The 17,841-nt window shown below is 37.1% G+C and overlaps 1 protein-coding gene across 2 annotated transcripts in view; it reads right to left on the bottom strand.

Annotated features, from left to right (window-relative positions):
• Positions 1–4,000: 4,000 nt before the first annotated feature.
• LOC124596196 (AN1-type zinc finger protein 4-like) overlaps positions 4,001–17,841 on the bottom strand; it is a 75,446-nt gene continuing 61,605 nt past the window's right edge. The window contains exons 4-5 of one of the 2 annotated variants that reach the window (XM_047135241.1): positions 15,556–15,676; positions 4,001–5,892 (exon numbers count right to left, since the gene is read on the bottom strand). In XM_047135241.1, coding sequence (XP_046991197.1) covers positions 4,339–5,892; positions 15,556–15,676 — 1,675 coding nt within the window. In that variant the 3' untranslated portion in view covers positions 4,001–4,338. The remainder of the gene's footprint in view (positions 5,893–15,555; positions 15,677–17,841) is intronic. The other variant, XM_047135242.1, reaches the window with a different exon arrangement.

Below are 17,841 nucleotides of genomic sequence, written 5' to 3'. Positions count from 1 at the left end.
TTCAGGACCGTGGTCATGATGGCTGAGCGAATAGACGGATAACAGAAACACTGTATTCCTCCAAAACATAACCTCAATCAATTATTTTATGTATAGACACATATCACTCTCACAGTAACATAATAATATTTCGGAGCGAAAACAAATTAAACACAATTCTAATAGCAAATAAAACTATTTATTACATGATAAAAACATCCGTACAGTAGCTACAAAAGTTGCAAAATACGTAATGTACAGTACTGCACTGTACTATAAACTTACAGGTGAAATAGTTTATCTAGCTTGGAAATAGTCAGTCAATTTCTTCTGCCTTTTTGATGTTCGAGCTTTCACTGCGGCAATATTTCGTATTTTTCGGAGCAGTAGTGCCTGCATTGCATTAGCCTCTTCTTGACTTTCAAACCATTCTATACACTTGGACAGCATTGCTTCGGCCTCTGAATGGCTAATAGTTTGTTTTTCTTCATAGTTTAAACACTCGTCTTCATCAGCCCCTTCTTCTTCTTCTTCTTCTTCTTTGGTGGCACTTACGCTGGCAACAATTTTGTCATCACTCAAAATTTGAAAACCCCCGTCCACTTAGTCACACTCTAACCACTGTGATACTTCTTCTGACGTAAAATTTGTGCTGATTTGTAAATTATTGCACAAATTAACCATCTCGTCAGCTGTCACACACTCAGGTTCCTCCGATTCTTCACCTCTAGGTTGAGGCCAAAGTTTATTCTAGCCGTTCTTGAGATTTGACACTGACAAATCACTCCATGCACTGGCAACATTGAAAATGGCATCTTTAATACTGTAAGACCTCCAAAACTGTTTTACAGATGTTGATTCATCAGATGAGAGCAAACTATTGATAAATATTTTTCTATAACGATGTTTCATGTTTTCGATGATTCCCTGATCCATGGGCTGTATAAGTGAAGTTGTGTTTGCTGGAAGGAAGAGACATGTTATGTTGCCGTCATGACTTTCCATTTCACAAGTAGGGTGTGTTGGGGCATTGTCTAATAGCAATAGTGCTTTCTGTGGCAACTTTTTTTCAGCCAAATGTGCTCTAACTTGAGGTACAAATTGTTTGTGAAACCAGTCAGAAAAAAATTGATTGATCCATCCAAGCACTCTTCTGGGTGTAGTATTGTGCAGGGAGAGCATTCAAATTCAAATTCTTGAATGCACGAGGTTTTCTTGATTTCCCAATCAGAAGTAGGGGTAGCCTATGATTGCCGGTCGCATTTGCGCAAACCATAGCAGTGATGCGATCTTTTTGTACTTTGAAACCTGGAGCAGCTTTTTCAGAGAGTGATGCTAATGTCTTTTGTGGTAAAGCCTTCCAATGAAGCCCAGTTTCATCACAATTGTAAACTTGCTCCCTAACAAGATTCAATTCAGCCACTTTTTCTTTAAATTGTTCCCGGAACTCAGCAATTACACAGCTATCTGCGCTGAGTTTTTCTCCACTGATATCAAGTTGGTGAATGCCATGACGAAATTTAAACTTGTCGAGCCATCCGATACTTGCTTTAAAAGAAGAGTCACCATCAAGTTTGTTGTTCATTTCAACAGCCTTGGCCATTATTATAGGCCTTGAAAGTGGAATCCCCTGACTTCTTGCTTGTATAAACCATTGGTACATTGCAGTGTCCAATTCATCATATTTTGCAGGTTTCATTGTCTTTCTTGTTCATACATCTCCATCCATGCTCTGCGTTGTTGACACATGTTGTTCTATTTTATCAGCATCACATTTTATATCGTTAACGGTTGTTCTTCCAATACCATAAATCAGCACTACACTTGTCGCAGTGTCGCCCTTTCTTAAGTGTTTATAATTTAAGTCCTAAAACAACAAGTTATGTTTTACAGACATTTTATCAAGTCACTGTATCACACACACCTGCACTAAATACGGTAGTGTAAAATATTAGTCAATAAAGCTTATTCAAGTGGAAAACACGTAACACGGCACAGCCCGTTAGATACACTGCGACAATTACAGTCTTCTTGCCACAACTGGAAACCGATCCAGTGGTGATTGTTGACTCACACGTGAGACAAAGACAAGAAAAGGGGGAGATGTGTTAGCACGTCAACTGAAGGTCATATTTTATGTACCATTCTATGGCGGGCGGGTACATTCACTTCCCACTAAAATAGAGTAAATAAACAAAGCGAACGCGTCACTGCACCTTAGAGCATTCTGTTATTACAGTATTATTATGATGTTACAGCAGTGACGGTTAACAGAAACTGACGGTTTGAAGAGTGACGGTTAATCGAGTTTTTACTGTATTATGTTATTTCATCAGATACATTATGCTAACAAAATATGTATACAACATAAGAAGTTAGAGAAACCTTCTTACTTGAATCAGATAAATCATACGCAGGATCTTCAGCATAAAAACGATCATTAAGATCATCTTCAGATTTTCGAGATTGAGTGTACAATACTGGCGTCCCACACTTGACTGACTAGTTTGATTGTTTCGATTCACAGGCAGCACTACCCTGAACCAAACTCGTAAAAATGTGTACTAGGAGTATTTATCTTATCTGCCGGATGTCTAATACTACTCACATGCGTCAACACTGTCTAACATTTCGTTGTTTTTACATTTTACTAAAGAATCTGGCAATGCTTCACAACTGCTAAATATGTATGGGCATTGGGTATATGTTACACTCTCATCCTCCCATCTGTTTCCCTTTCTTTGTTCATCTGCTCCTCCCCCTATCTATCTCCCTTCACCTCCCGTCCCTCTGTTCATCTCTCCATCCCCCATCTGTAATCCAGTGTACCCTAGTTTTATTAAAACTTGTAAAGTGGTATCATAGAATAATGTTTCGAGTTCTTTCTCATGTTATCCAGAACTCTTAAAACGCCCTCCATGGAATCACTCTCTTGCAAAATAGTGTGCTGATGTATGACTTAGTTTTCCGTGCAGTGATCTAGTATAGATTCATTCCAATATTATGAGTGGGCATTCTTATCATTGTACAAATGAGAAAGTGTTTTGGCTGAACCACATATGTCATATAGTGTGCAGGTATATTAGGCCAGTGACTAATTTCAGCTTTTCATCTTTTTCCAGGCAGACAGAGATGGTACATTTAGGTAATAATATTTCTGCAGAGCCAAAAAAAGGACCACCGTTACATTGAGTTTATTGACCATCTCCTTTTTTCATGGACTATCTGTCATCAAATCCCTTTTTCAGTGTTGATGTGTCTATTTACGTATCTTAAGCCTCAATGTCAATATCTTTATTTCAGAAAAATATGAAATAATAATAATCTCAGCCAGATTTTAAGTATAACGACATTCCAAATTGGCATCTGCTGATAGAAACTGTACCCAAGCATGCGACACACATATACTACCAAAATGAAATATCATAAGAAATTATAAAAGGAAATTCTCTCTAATTACCAGTTCCTACAACTTAAATGAGAGGAAGGCAATGGTGGGTGAAATTCCATTCAATCACATTATCGGTGACCATATATAGAGAAATTTAAAATTTTGTTCTTCACTGAAACTTGCAACGAAATAACTCTGTGGAGGGGTAAGGATGGGAGGGAGAAACAAAGGAGAAAAAAAGAAAAAAATACTGGAAATTATGAAAAACAACAATGCAAATAGTTTATTATGCTTACATAGATCACAGAATTTATTAGCTAACATGTGTATCTCATAACACTTTAAGTACTGTTGTAATGGACAGTTCTTTATAAATACTTTTTGGCAGCTCAGTAATAATTAATACTGTGTTTATATTTCAAAGCCAATTACAGGAGAACACCTTGAGAAGCACAGAAGTTGGAGAAAATTTGATCTGAATCTCGAACACTACATCAATGTCAACATTGAAAATCATACAGCTTGGAGAGCAGAAGTTTTATATTATCCCAAAGTTCTAAACTTTTTCAGACTCAATATACCTATAAAAATTCTTTGTATTTCCAATATTCTAAGAATATTTTGCTGAGAAAATTTGTTAAAAATGTGTGTGTGTGTGTGTGTGTGTGTGTGTGTGTGTGTGTGTGTGTGTGGTATTTAGATGCACCACCAGAAAAGAAAATATATCTGAATGATAAAAAATTTAATCAAATTAACAGAAGTTGAACAACAGTACTTCATTAATAGCAAAGCCATCAGGACAATACAAAAGGCAGCAACTGATTTGTCAAAAAAAAAAAAAAAAAAAAAAAAAAAGTTAATATTACAGTTTACATTACCTTTGAGTACACTAGACAACAAGCTTTACATTATATACATACAATTTCTGGAAGATTTTTTTTAAATGAACGCCCATTTTTCCATGTGAACTAAATCTTGGGAAGTTTTGGTGCAGTTACCAGTGGATTAGACTGTTCCAACAGCTTTCGGCCCTCAGACTTGTAATCGTAAGTGCAGCTGTGCAATTCCGAGTAGCGATGTGCAGAGCAGAAGGTTTTCTCACAACGGCACGTGTATGTGTTAGTAATGTTAAGCCTTTTCTTGCATTCAGCACAGCGAATGCGCATAGGTTTCTTGGGAAGTGGTGCCTCAGGAACAGACAAATGAGGTAACTTTGTTTCAAGGACTGGTAGAATCTGTAGAGTATTTCCCTCTGAATTCATTTTTGGGCTAAGATGAAGCAGTGGCTTACGCACAGATCTTTCTGCTGCCATTGGTTGGTACCATTCTGATCTTTTCTGTTCTTTGGTGGCATCCACACTGCTATTCAAACTTCTTCGGCCAAACTTTGGTGAACGTGCTGGTAGATCAGACAGTGATGACCTGAATGACAGTGGCTTCTCATCACTTACTCTGTTATGAGCTACAGGGTTCTCATTGTCCTTGTTTTTATTGGCAGGGAATCCAAGTAAATCAACACTTGAATTACAATGAGATGACCGTCTACGATGCCTATGCCACTTTGTGTCTGTCAAAATTCCCCACATTTCAAGAGTTGATTTTTCATGCTGTGATAGTTTGTCAGGGGACGTTTTTGGACGGCATTCTTCATCCAAAACAAGACGAGACACACGATACCTACCACTACCAACAGATGTTATTCTCTCTCGTGGAACCTGAGACAAAGTAAATGTGGTTGCTTCTTTTGAAGGAACTGGTATGGCATTTGACGGTGGTGAAAAATCTGGGTCTACATTTACAGCACTGGAATCACCTTCCTCTTCAACAATCGCTATATTTGAAGTGCCCAAGACATTTGTATTCTTACCTCTGTTAACCATAACATGATTAACAGACTGTTTACCTGACCTTTTCATTTCAGACTTGTGCTTCTCCAATGATGGGAGACTTCTTCTATTCCATTCACTATTTTTCTGGACATTATCACGACTAGAACTACTACCACTGTGAACTCCTGAGTAACTTGATCTTTTGTTTATTATGTGTTTAACTGTGCTAGATGCCAAAGGTGAAAGACTGTGTAATTTTTCTAATTCTTTTGGTTCTTTCTTTAAAGTATGGTGAATCTGATTACTGTTATTTAGGAGTTGAAAGTTCTGTTTATTATCAAGAGATTTTTCTTCACAACAATCTGGCTGATTTGCATCCACAGCAGTCATAGAACTAAGGCTGGTATTTAAAGGAGCTAGTCGAAATCGCATGGATGGATTTGCTGCTGACGTTGCTGGTGTTGCTGCTGCTGCTGATGATGATAATGATGAAGCTGGTGGTGGTGGTGGTGGTGGTGGTGGTGGTGGTGACACCAGTGGTGGAAGTTGAAGAAAATTCTGTGATGCTCTTCCTTTCATGTCCTCTCTATGTTCTTGTGAGGATGGTTTGTTACACGGTCTTGGTGTCCCTTTACGAACATGAAGTAATGACTTCTTTGCCGAGAGTACTCTTGGTGCAGACTTCTTGGGCTGCTGAAACAGAATTTAACAGATTTCCATTACATACATGTGTTTTGTTAAATGTCAACTCAAACACCTAAATGGAAAATGAATGTAAAAAAAAAAAAAAAAAAAAAATAATACGTTATCACAAAAACTAAACAAACAATGAAAACTCCAGGTTCGAATATCAACAAGGTAAGGAAACGATAGATTCCTACTTACCATTAAGATGACATATTAAGTTGAAGACAGACAATTAAAAGACACCTTTTTTTAAAAAAAGAGAAACACACACACACACACACACACACACACACACACACACACACACACACACCCCTTACGCAGCACAGGACTGCCATCTCCAACAGCTCGGACCAGAGTACTGGCATTCTGGCCCGAGGCTGCTGGAGATGGTGGTCATGTGTGCATAAGGTGTGCTTGCTTGTGTGAATGAATGTATGTGTGTGCGCCTTTTTCTGATGAAGGCTGTGGCTGAAAGCTAATGTGCAAGTGTCTCTTTGTTGTGCCCGTCTGCAGCTTAATGTGTCATCTCTGTGGAATATAGCAATCTCTTTTTCCCCCACATTATTATCATAGAAACTATTTCTTTAAAGGTCTAATCCTTCATGAAAGGTGAGGGAGACTGTCTACAGTACGAAGTAGGTAACTGCCTGTGCAGGCATGTGCATGTTGCTAGGAATATGAGAACCTTCAAGGAACCTTAAAAGTGGCAATTGGTGGAACTCAAGTAATTATATTTAGTATTGGAGGTCAGAGATGGATTGACTCATAATTTATGCTATAGTGCATCTTGTAATAAGAATCTCCTTACATCAAGTGCAAATGATAGTAGCTGACTACCTGGAGATAGACCTCTGCAAAATTTGGGCTTTGAATAACCGAAGAGGAAAGAATTAAATTTTCTTAGTTTGGGAATTAATGAGACCAAGTAGAATAAAACTGCAATGAGTAATATCCCTCTTGGATAAAGAGATCATTGGCCTATGAATAAAATAATAATGACGATAATGATGATAATAGAGGAATGTTCAAATAACTTAAAAGACCCCACACATTTACAGTGACATTTAGTTTCCTATTCAATAAACAATTAAACTGTCAGTTATATGAATTAAAACCAACAATCACTACAGTTAAGGTGCTAAAAGTAGAAGTATCACAGATAAATTTTAACATATCCCAAAGTCTGGAAGATTATCAGTGGTATTAAAGTACGCTGCCTGACAAAAAAAGTGAAGCATCCATAAAATGAGGTGGAAATGAAGTGAAACTTTACTGGTTGAGACAAAATCAAGTCCAACTTACACAGAACTTAGCTGTGTGAGTCCACTTATCAGTATGATGTTGCACCCCCTCTAGCTTTGATGCACATCGGGAAGGATGTCATAAAGCTGTTGTATCCTCTCCAGAGGTAAGATTATCCACAACTGTTGTAACTGGTCCTTGATATCCTGGCTACTAACACTGGCAAGGAGTGGACATAAAAAGGTTCCCCACACTTTCTATCGGGGACAGATCTGGGGATCCCACTGGCCACAAGAGTACGTCAACAACATGCAGACAATTCATAGACACACATGCCATGTGTAGATGAGCATTGTCCTGTTGAAAAATGGCACCTTAAAACTGATACAAAACTGCAAGACGCCCATTATGTATTGTTGTACTGCCAGAGCTGCTCCTGTCACTACCAGCTATGACCTGACATCATACCCAGGCTACCCAAATCACGTTGCCAAAAGGAACACCACAGTGCCTCTCTGAAACATTGCACTGGAACAATGGGACTCTCTCCAGGTTGCTGTCACATTCACTGACGAAGATCTGTGGTAGTGCAGGAGCGTGATTCACCATTAATCAGCAGTCCATCTTCCTGGTCATGGCAACACTTCAATGGAGCCATTTGTATTGTGGTGTTAATGGCAGCCTATGTATGGGATGGTAATTCTGCAGTTTAGTTGATGCTAGTCTCCAACCAAGGGTGTGGCGAGACATAGAATGTTATGGGGAGTCCATTACTTGTTCTCGAAAGGCAGGCAAAAATGTGAAGAGGTTATGATGTTCTTGGTACCCAGTACTGTAACACTCCATTGTGGGGTCAGACATGTTCAACCAGAACCTTGATGACTAGTATGCCTGTTCTCATGTTCCCATGCAATACAACAATGGGCCACTGTCAAGCCTGAATGGCTCACAAATCTGGATATTGCAAGATTTGATCAGCCGGCCAAATGGAGATCCACAATGATGCTCTTTTCAAACACTGTCAGGTGCTGATAACATTGTCTCACATGAGTAAACACCACCACATCTTTCCAACATTGTTTGCCGTTTGTATCCTTTATATAATCTATGAGGCGTGGTGACATTACTAAAGATAACACTAATGTACTCTGGTGGATGTTCTACTATCACTACACAGAACTGCAACTCTATAATCATTTACAGACCTGCTGATGGTGTATACGTGTATATGATTTTACATACACATTAGCCCATGTCTTCTGAGTGCTTTTTTTTTGTCAGGTAGTGCAATATCAAGTGAACATACAAATGGAGATCACGGAGTGAGATTTGTATATATAATATTGAAAAAGCTCCGTCAACTTTGTAACCAGAGATCACCAAAAATAAAAACTTGGTGGAGAAGAAGAAACAAAAGGGAAAAGTGGTAGGTTGTTACTGAAAGAAAGGAAGAAAGGAAAGAAGAACAGGGTTTAATGTCTAGTTGACAACAAGGTAATCAGAGGTGAAGCACAATCTCGGATTGGGGAAGGATGGGTAAAGAAATTGTCCTTGCATTATTATTTAGGGAAATTATGGAAAGCCTAAATGTGGATGGCTGGATGAGGATTTGAACTAGTGGCCTCCTTAATATGAGTCCAGTGTCTTACCACTGCACCATCTCACTTTGTGCCCCTGAAAGGGAAACAGATTATCAAATGAAGAGTGGGGATACTCTACAAGAGGTGATGGCAGCAATTGTAAAGAAATTATGTGAGTGATGGAGTTAAATAAGTATTCTAAAAGAAACAGCATGGTGGGATGACTACTCAAAAACTGCTATTAAAAACTGAAGTTAGACATGCCAGGCTTATATCAAGCGTGAATGCAGGCAATCCAAGTGACACAGAAAAACCTTCATTTTATATAATCAAAAACTGAAGGTAATTGTTTACTATGCAAAATATTAACATAAAAATGATCTAACAAATATAGGAGCTACATGTGGAAATAAATTTTTAATGGCCAAGAGCAAGTCGAATTACAGTAAATTATTGAAATCAGTAAACCTCCCGAAAGGATTTGGCTGGTTTTACTAGAGGTAAAACCCAGATTGTGTCTATATAATTAAAATGAATGGGCTAATGCCATATGTTCTGATGATAAATGATGGTGCCAACCTACATGATACTGTATGGTCGAAGTGCTACATTATAATGACTGTCAATAGCTAGAATAAGTTTACAGCTGTAAACACTTGAAAATACTCAAATTCATTTGTCTTTAAATTTACTACATGATAAAACTATCTAATTTTGTAGTTAAGAGAATCATCCTCTGAATCAATCACCTCTTTTCTCTGTTGTGCAACAAACTGATTGTTGGCAGCTACAGTTAAGTACATTCATCATAGTATCAAGAACAACAAACAGCTTGTGAATTATTAATTTTTCAACAGTATTAAACCGATTATAATCTAGCCCGATCACAACTGAAAAAAATATCTCCATTTTTATAACAGAGATGTGCTCATGCAGGTGGAGAAAACCTTAGTGATTTTTTTAAATGTGAAGCCTAATTAAGCAGATGACTCCTGCAAGGATTACTCTGGTTTGGCTGTTATTAGTATGGAAGTTGACTGAAAATGTATAAGATAATTGCGACTTACCACAGTTGATTGTTCAAATTCCAGAACAATGGCCAAAAAAAACCAAAGAAAAAATAACTTAAGATTAATGGTGTACTTCTAGGTGTCCTGCCAAGCTGTTATTTCATTTTTATACACAATATTTTGATGACTGACCCAGAAATCTTCTTCAGGTGCTGCGAGTATTGCTGTTATGTGTACTTGCTGCTTGGATTTTAACCACACTGTGAACTATTGTTTGTCTTGTGGTGCTAATTATAGCTGAGTATGATCCTGATGCCCACAATGCTCTTGTTTTTCAGAGCTCGCACTGACATTCCAAGAAATGCAATTTTTTTCAACATTTTCCAACTCTTTTGGATGTGGCGGCCTGTGAGATTTTAATAAATTGAGTGCTGGACTCCACACATCATTTAAATTGGAACCTCTGTCCCTTCTTATTAGGTTTCCTGACCTCTTTATTTCAACAGATTCGTTAATTATGATGGCCCAGGAACTTAGTGTTTGTACTATGCTACCAGTCTCATCATATTTCATTTCATCATCATATTCAAGAGAGTTCACAACAAAGCTGTAGAGCACCGATCTCCAAGGGAGATGAATACCATTGCAATATCTGCAAGATGTCAAGGAAACTGTAGTTTTTCCAGCCAATAAGGACAACTCTACAGTCCTAATGTCATGTCTGCACTATAATAAGACGATTTTTGATCTTTTGAATGATGTACTATATAGACAGATGGATGTTTATCCTATAAATAAAATCGAGAGGATGATAATGACTCTTCCCACTGAGTCAGTTTGCCAAGTATCATCACTAAGGATCTTGAAACATGAGCAGCAGTGCTACCATGCCTATATGGCCTTCCTGAGGAACAAAAGGAAGGAATTACTCTGAGACCCATAGTTAGCAATATTGGCTAACCCACATACCAGCCAGTAAAATACCAGAAACGCATTCTCGGAGAATATGTGGGGGAAGTGTGAAGACAACATTCACAACTCCGCTGACTTTGTACATTGTCTCAGTCAACTGGGGCTACAGGCTAAGGATATTATCGTCAGTTTATGATTTACTGAAACTAACTGCAGTAAAGAACTTTTTGACATGTTCTGATATCAACTTACAGTATTAACCGTTCGACGGAAAATAATACTGTATGATCAAAATGAAGATGTGGTGATGGGTAGTCCATCATGGTGAAGCTACACAAGGAAGAGTTTGAAGCAAAAGTACTACAATCTGCCAAGTTGAAAGCAGCCTGTTTCAATCAGTAAATGGATGAAAAATTCTTTGTATGGCCACAGGGAACGAAGAAGGTTCAAGAGTTTCTAGAACAATGAAACTTTATACATCGTAATACAAAAATAATGATAGTACATTTTTAAAAGAGGACCAAGTTCTTTGATGTGTTACTTACAAGAAGAATGGACAGATCCCTGGAATACAGTATGTATACAGAACCTACACACACTAACCTCTGTACTGAGCCAGTTTTGTGCTAAAGACTCTGGCTCACAGAGCTCAGACACTTTCAGACAAGGAAAGCCTCCCTGAAGAATTACAACACCTATGAATAGTGATTCAAAAGAATGGATATTCAGATCACCAAACTGAATGGGTGATGCAGTCAAAATCAAGAATGCCTGAGAAAGAAGAAGAGAGAGACTCAGAAAGTGAAGCTACAAACTGCTTATCTACTTTATGCTGGCCCTATATCCGGAAGGATTGGTAGACTCCTACAGAAACATGGCATCCAGTGTACTACTCTCCATTCAACTAAGGTAAAATTTATGCTTCATAATATTAAAGACAATCTAGATCTCCGAAAGCTGGGTGTGCATCACATTCCATGTGAATGTGGCATGTCTTACATGGGGCAGACTATCAGTACAGTCAAGAAGAGATACATGGAACTTCAGTGACACACCCAACCAGTAACCAAGCAAATCAGCTGACGCTGAGTGCTATGTTGAATATAATCATGAAATGAAACATGATGAGACCAGTATTTTAGTTCAAGTGCTAAGTTTCTGGAGCAGCATAATTAACCCTTTTGCTGGTGCGGGCATGTACAAGCCTGCTACGCCATTCCTCAGGTGTTATGGATGTGTATATGCATGCTGCTTGGATTTTTCTACTCTCTATGAACGCGTCCCGAGCCGCCGACCTCTCACTGGTGCACACGATTTACTTTCGTATCTTGATGAATAAAAAAGTTTTGAGTATTTATTATACAACTTACGTGCCTCATTGCATGCTATTTTGCAGAAAACCTCATTTTGATATCTTGAGTTGTTTATGAGATATGACGATTGTTATGACAATATGATATGCAATGTGCAAGGACATGAATGGGCACGTTGAGCACTATTGTCCTTTGGACATAAACCCCAATAACTTGAGAATGAAATGAAATCTCATTCTGCTCTCAATTTTAAATAAAATTATTATTTCTTACCTACATTTCATTCACTGCCATCTATAAGCTAAGATAAAGTACACACAACTTTCATGCAATGTGTTTTTACTTCTGCATACACACTAAAATTTCGTGCAATGTGTTATTTAATTTGATGCAGTGCAGCAAGGATGATGGATAATGAAAAGAAATTCCATTCTTTATCTAGAGCAGATATCAGTCAGTAAGACTGGCAAAACTCAAATTTTTTTCACCTAATAGGTTTTGAAAAATCGGACGATTAGTATTTCATATCAGCTGGAACACCGTCACTCAGCACAGGTACCAGCATTTGGCAAGCAGTGCGGTCATAACAAAAGCAGCCTCAGCACAGAATGCAAAGAGCTCATCTGTAGCAATGAAAGGACTGAAGAGTCTATTGAAATAATAATGTCAGAAAACCAGAATTAGAAGGGGCAGAGGTTTCAATTTAAATGACGCTTGGGGTCCTGCTCTCAGTCTATTAAAACTCATCGGTCATCACATCCACCAGAGTTGGAAAATGCCGAGAGGATTTGTGTTTCACAAATGTCAGTGCGAGCTCTGAAAAACTAATGAGCATTAAAGGGTATAGTAGGTGTCAGGAATCAAACTCTGCTATAAACAGCTGTGTGAGACAAAGAAAATTAACAGTCTGGTTGAAGTCCAGGCACAGGGTACATAAACAGCATAATTTGCAACTCCTGAGGAACATGGCTGGGTCATTTGTCAAAATATTATGCATAAAATGGAAATAACAGCTCAGCAGAACATCCAGAAGCACAGCATTAATCAATCAAGTCGAGAAAACCTGACAGATTAATAACTTAATGTAGTAGTTCTAGAATTAAACATTCACTTCACAGTGAAGTACATGCCATTTTGTAACTTCTGGGCAGATTAAAACTGTGCACTGCACTAGGACTCAAACCCAGAACACTGCTTTCTACGTGGGAATCCTCTTTTGACTGAGCTATTCTGGCAAGTCACACTATCCTTCATGCATCATTTCTGTCACTAGCTCTCTCTTATTTTTCAGACTAAGTTTGCTGCGCAAGGATTGGAACCCCTTCTGCTGAACACAGGTTTGGCATTCTAACCACTTAATTACTTTTCTGCTCTCATGTAAGTGAAACATGAGAAAATTAATGGTAGGAAACACCAGGAACAACAAAGCTGCAAATATCTGAAAGTCTAAGGTATACAAGAACATTAAAAATAATACTAAAAAAATGAACATTTTACTTTCTTCAAGTTTGAAGGAACAGTCACAAGACTAATATTGTTCTGATAACTTTTTCATTTAATACAAATATATGACATTTGTATAATTTTTTTATAGATTTTGTTTATCACTTATAACATCTTTTACACCAGAAATACCAATGAAAGTGAATTGTTACTATTTCTGCAACAGAGTTTTTGATTCTCATGCTGTTTGTGTGTGTGTGTGTGTGTGTGTGTGTGTGTGTGTGTGTGTGTGCGCGCGCGCGCACTTGGGGGGAGGGGGAAAGAGAGGTAGGTGTTCACAGGTGCAAGTAGAGTTAAATGTGTTGTAAGCATATTACAATCATCAGTTTAAATTTCATCTTATTAGACTACATTTGTTGTTGGAAAAATCAGGACACTTTTCCTTATCTTATTTGCACATGACTATCTTCAAACAAGAATATAGTAATTTGTACTTTTACAAGATTTTTGGAAGACATACTTTCATACATAAATAATTTTATACAACTAAAAGTTGTAGAATGTGGGTGGGCAACCAATGACCTACAGGCAGGATCCAGTTAGCAATTGGTTTCAATCCAGCCCACAGATGAATTTCATGGTACTGAAAGTGAGATTCTCACACTGTACTCTGCTCAGGACGTATTAGAACACAGCAGTTGTTGAAACTGAAGATAATTTATAATGAATTATCTGCAACCGCAAGTGTTTATTTTTCCATGGTGCAATTTCAAGAGGACTGGATTCACATCTTCAGATGTTTACATTTATTTACATGCCGTGAAAATTGTTTCTTTACTAATGGCATTCAGAGTTTTGCAATGGAGGTTTCTAAGGTGAATATTATGTATTGCAAAAACCTCATGAAATGTAAATAATGTTAACATCTGAAGATCGTGTGACATAAAATGAATGTACTTTCAAAAACACATGGATTGTCATGAATCCAGTGTCATTCATTTGGTGCACTAGTCAATAAAAATTAACGTCACAGACACTACAGTTCTGATTTCATGCACTAGGAGCTCTGCTGTTGCATCAAGTGATGAGGCGGCCTACCCCATATGCATAAGTAAGTATGTGAATCAAGCCTATGGGTCACAGAGGTTGCCCATGCCTGCTGTACAATGCATATATGTGAATACATACTCAATGAAATGATTAGTGGTGATTATATAAATTACAGCTTTTACTATACCTGTATAACTGTGTTGTTCAATGGAACTTACACACTTACTGTAATTTATTTCCTTGTTCATGTATGAATTACATCTGTGCCATTTCAGCTGTTGCATTATGCACGGCTTAGTGGCAATTTCAAAAATGCAATTTACAGAAAACATATAGAAAAATGAATAACATAGCACTTACTCTTTTCAAAAGTTCTCAAATAAATACTTTTATCTCTCATTCTCTTTATTACATTTTAATTTCAAGGAGCAGATTTCTTACATGTCTGTTTTCCTGTACTGTTTTATAAAGAATCAAGGAACTTCAGCTCAAGCTATCAGAATTTCTATGCACAAGTAAACAATAAGCAATTTGATATAGAGTGCAAACCAATTTTCTATCAATTTACAACATTGTACAACATAACACACCAGTCCTCCTGGCAACAAACAAATGATGACGATGTTGAGTGCTTTTTTAATTGAAAATAAACCTTCATGCAGCAGCATACTGTTAAGATCTGTAGTGTAAACAGTTATTCTAAATGACTGACATTATAAGAATAGAGTCATCAAAGAAACTTAGCTAAATTATACGCCTTTCAAAAAATTGTCTGCTATATTTGCGAGAGAAGTGAAGTGTATACTCACCAGCAACGGAAACAGGAACAGAACCAACAGACATGTAAACTGGAAGTCACATGAATATGTCTAGCTTTTGGAATTTTTAAATGTGTGAAACTCAACTGATACAGTATTGTTATTCACTAATCCTTCGGTTCACCAAGCTTCTCTTTTGTCCCTAAGTTTGGAGAGATCTTTCCTGACCCTGAAAAATTTTTAAACCTCACCTTCATCTGACACAGTTTAAGCTATGTCCCTTTATCCTTGCAAGCTAATCTTTAAAAATTCCAGAAGCTATAGTTTCCAGAGTATTCAAATTAACTTTACAATGTACCTTTCTCTGAAGTGACAATGCTTCCATCTTACTGCGCAGGTCACGCATTTTTCCCATTGTAACAGAATTCTCATGGAACTTTTTTGCATTTTCTTCTGGATCATCCTCAGCAAACAAATTTCTGCATAGAATGATATATCAAAATGACAGCAGGAGACAACATCTTGTAGTGCACGCTACTTTTGTTAAATAATGATACATAGAGAAATACATAATTACAAGCACATGAAAATATTTCTTAGATTAGCTATATGACAGAATTTCACCTATACTAGCTTTTCATCCAATGAAAAAATTATTAAGTAACACATTTTTAATGATCTTCTATTGAGAAATCTATGTCTCCCAATTTGTTTATAAACTTAATGTGGCTTCGTAATGACCAGGGGAAATTGTAATATGTTAATTTCCTGAATTCAAAGAAGTTACTTTATTTCATTAGTCTCCTGCTTCTAATGAGTGCATAATATTTTGTTCAGTATGCTGGTTGTCATTTGCAGGATAAGCAATTGCAGTGGCAATAAACTATTCCCCATTGTTGGTAAATAATATCTGTTTTTTGAAATCCCAATCTTCCCATTTTATTTCCTCAATGTAACACTCAAAGAGTTATACATAAAAGTCTGCTGGGAATACCACTTTGCTTCCACATTAAAGAATGTCACTACACCTAGAAGAGTAAATAAGGAATCCTATCTGGCAGTGTTTAAACAATTTCTAGTTTGCATCCAAGTCTGCTCAAATCTCTCCACCTTTTGTGACTCTCTCTTGCTGTACAATTCCAAGCAATAATGACTTGCGAATTTCTCACTGAAAAGAAAGTCACAATGTTGTCCCACACCTGTTACTAATCAGATTTGTCAGTTACAGACTATTTCCTCTTGCCAAAACTGAAAATTCAATTGTAAGGTCAACATCCAACTTAACTGAGAAGATCAAAAGGTCAACTGTGAGTGTCAAATTCAAGGCAGTTTGAAAGAAGACTTCTCTGAAGCCATTTAAGTATTGAAAAAGCATGCTGAGAAATTTTATAAGTGAAATGAAACCGGTAAAAACTTGTATAGATGCTTATGAACATGTTATTGCTGTTGTCTAGGAAGTTACAGACTAGAATGTTGGAAAACAAGAAATTAAAAATGTTTGAAAGTTTTCACAATTTAAAATTGGAATACTCATTTTTCTTTACACCAAATGTTAGATTACACAAATAATTTACAGAAAAAAAGTTATGATTCTGAAGGAAAAACAGAAAATGGAGAACTTTTCTTAAATGGTGTGTGCCAAATTAAGCGATTTCTTGCAAAATATGCCATGTTAAATGGAAGCAAAACAGCTGCTTGTCTGATGGCATTGCCTCTATCAAATGATGACTACGGATTTCTTTCCCCTTTCCCCTGCGTACTACTCAACAACAAAGGTTCACCAACATTCCTAAGCATTGCTAAAGTACCAAACTGTGATGTTGACATATACTGAAACACTGTGCACATTTTCTTTGCCTTTTGTGCTCTTAGCTGCAAATTTGCCCATATCAGAAGACAATGATTTATATTAAAATTTATGTAATCATACAGTTCTGTAGCGCCAAAAATCACTGTTGTAGAACAGTGAATGTCTTTTGTGAGTTCCTTGTGTGCAAAAACCTGATGAAGCAGTCTGTGCATTATCACAGTGGGCAATTATCACTGTTTCTTGAAGTAGTAAAATCACCATCACCAACAACTATTTGCATACTGAAAAATTTCTAATTTAACAGAAATCACCCTTACTGACAACAATACACTCCACAGTGTTATGTCATAATTTATATACTTTCGCAGTTCTTACTGTGGCCTTCCACAGCTCTACTTAATAATTTTTGTCTATTTACACAACCCAAATGACATTTCCTATAGGTACTTTAAAGATACTCATTTATGCCTGACCATTATGCAATATTTTTGTACCACTAACACACTCTTCTTCTACAGTAATCTCAAATAGCAATATACCTGCTGCATTCAGAACTGCACTTGTCACACAACCCATCCCATACCACCTGCTATTGTGATGATAAGAATGCAGTACAACTGTTTTATAGATTCCCTACTGTACTGACTCCATTCTCTACAAACCAATGCTAAATTTCATCATGCTGTTTTCTCCATTTGTAGTATAATTGTTATGTCTATGTCCATTACTGCCAAATTTCCATAACACCTCTACCTCATATTCTGTTCTAAGAGTTAATTCATAATCTAAGGAATGGCAAACACTTTTGTTTGTGTTCCTTCAAAAGCTCAGTTC

This window comes from Schistocerca americana, chromosome 2, assembly GCF_021461395.2.
Source record: "Schistocerca americana isolate TAMUIC-IGC-003095 chromosome 2, iqSchAmer2.1, whole genome shotgun sequence".
NCBI lineage: Eukaryota > Metazoa > Arthropoda > Insecta > Orthoptera > Acrididae > Schistocerca > Schistocerca americana.
The sequence above is the reverse complement of the archived record's forward strand: the minus strand, read 5'-3'. Positions and strand labels throughout refer to the sequence as shown.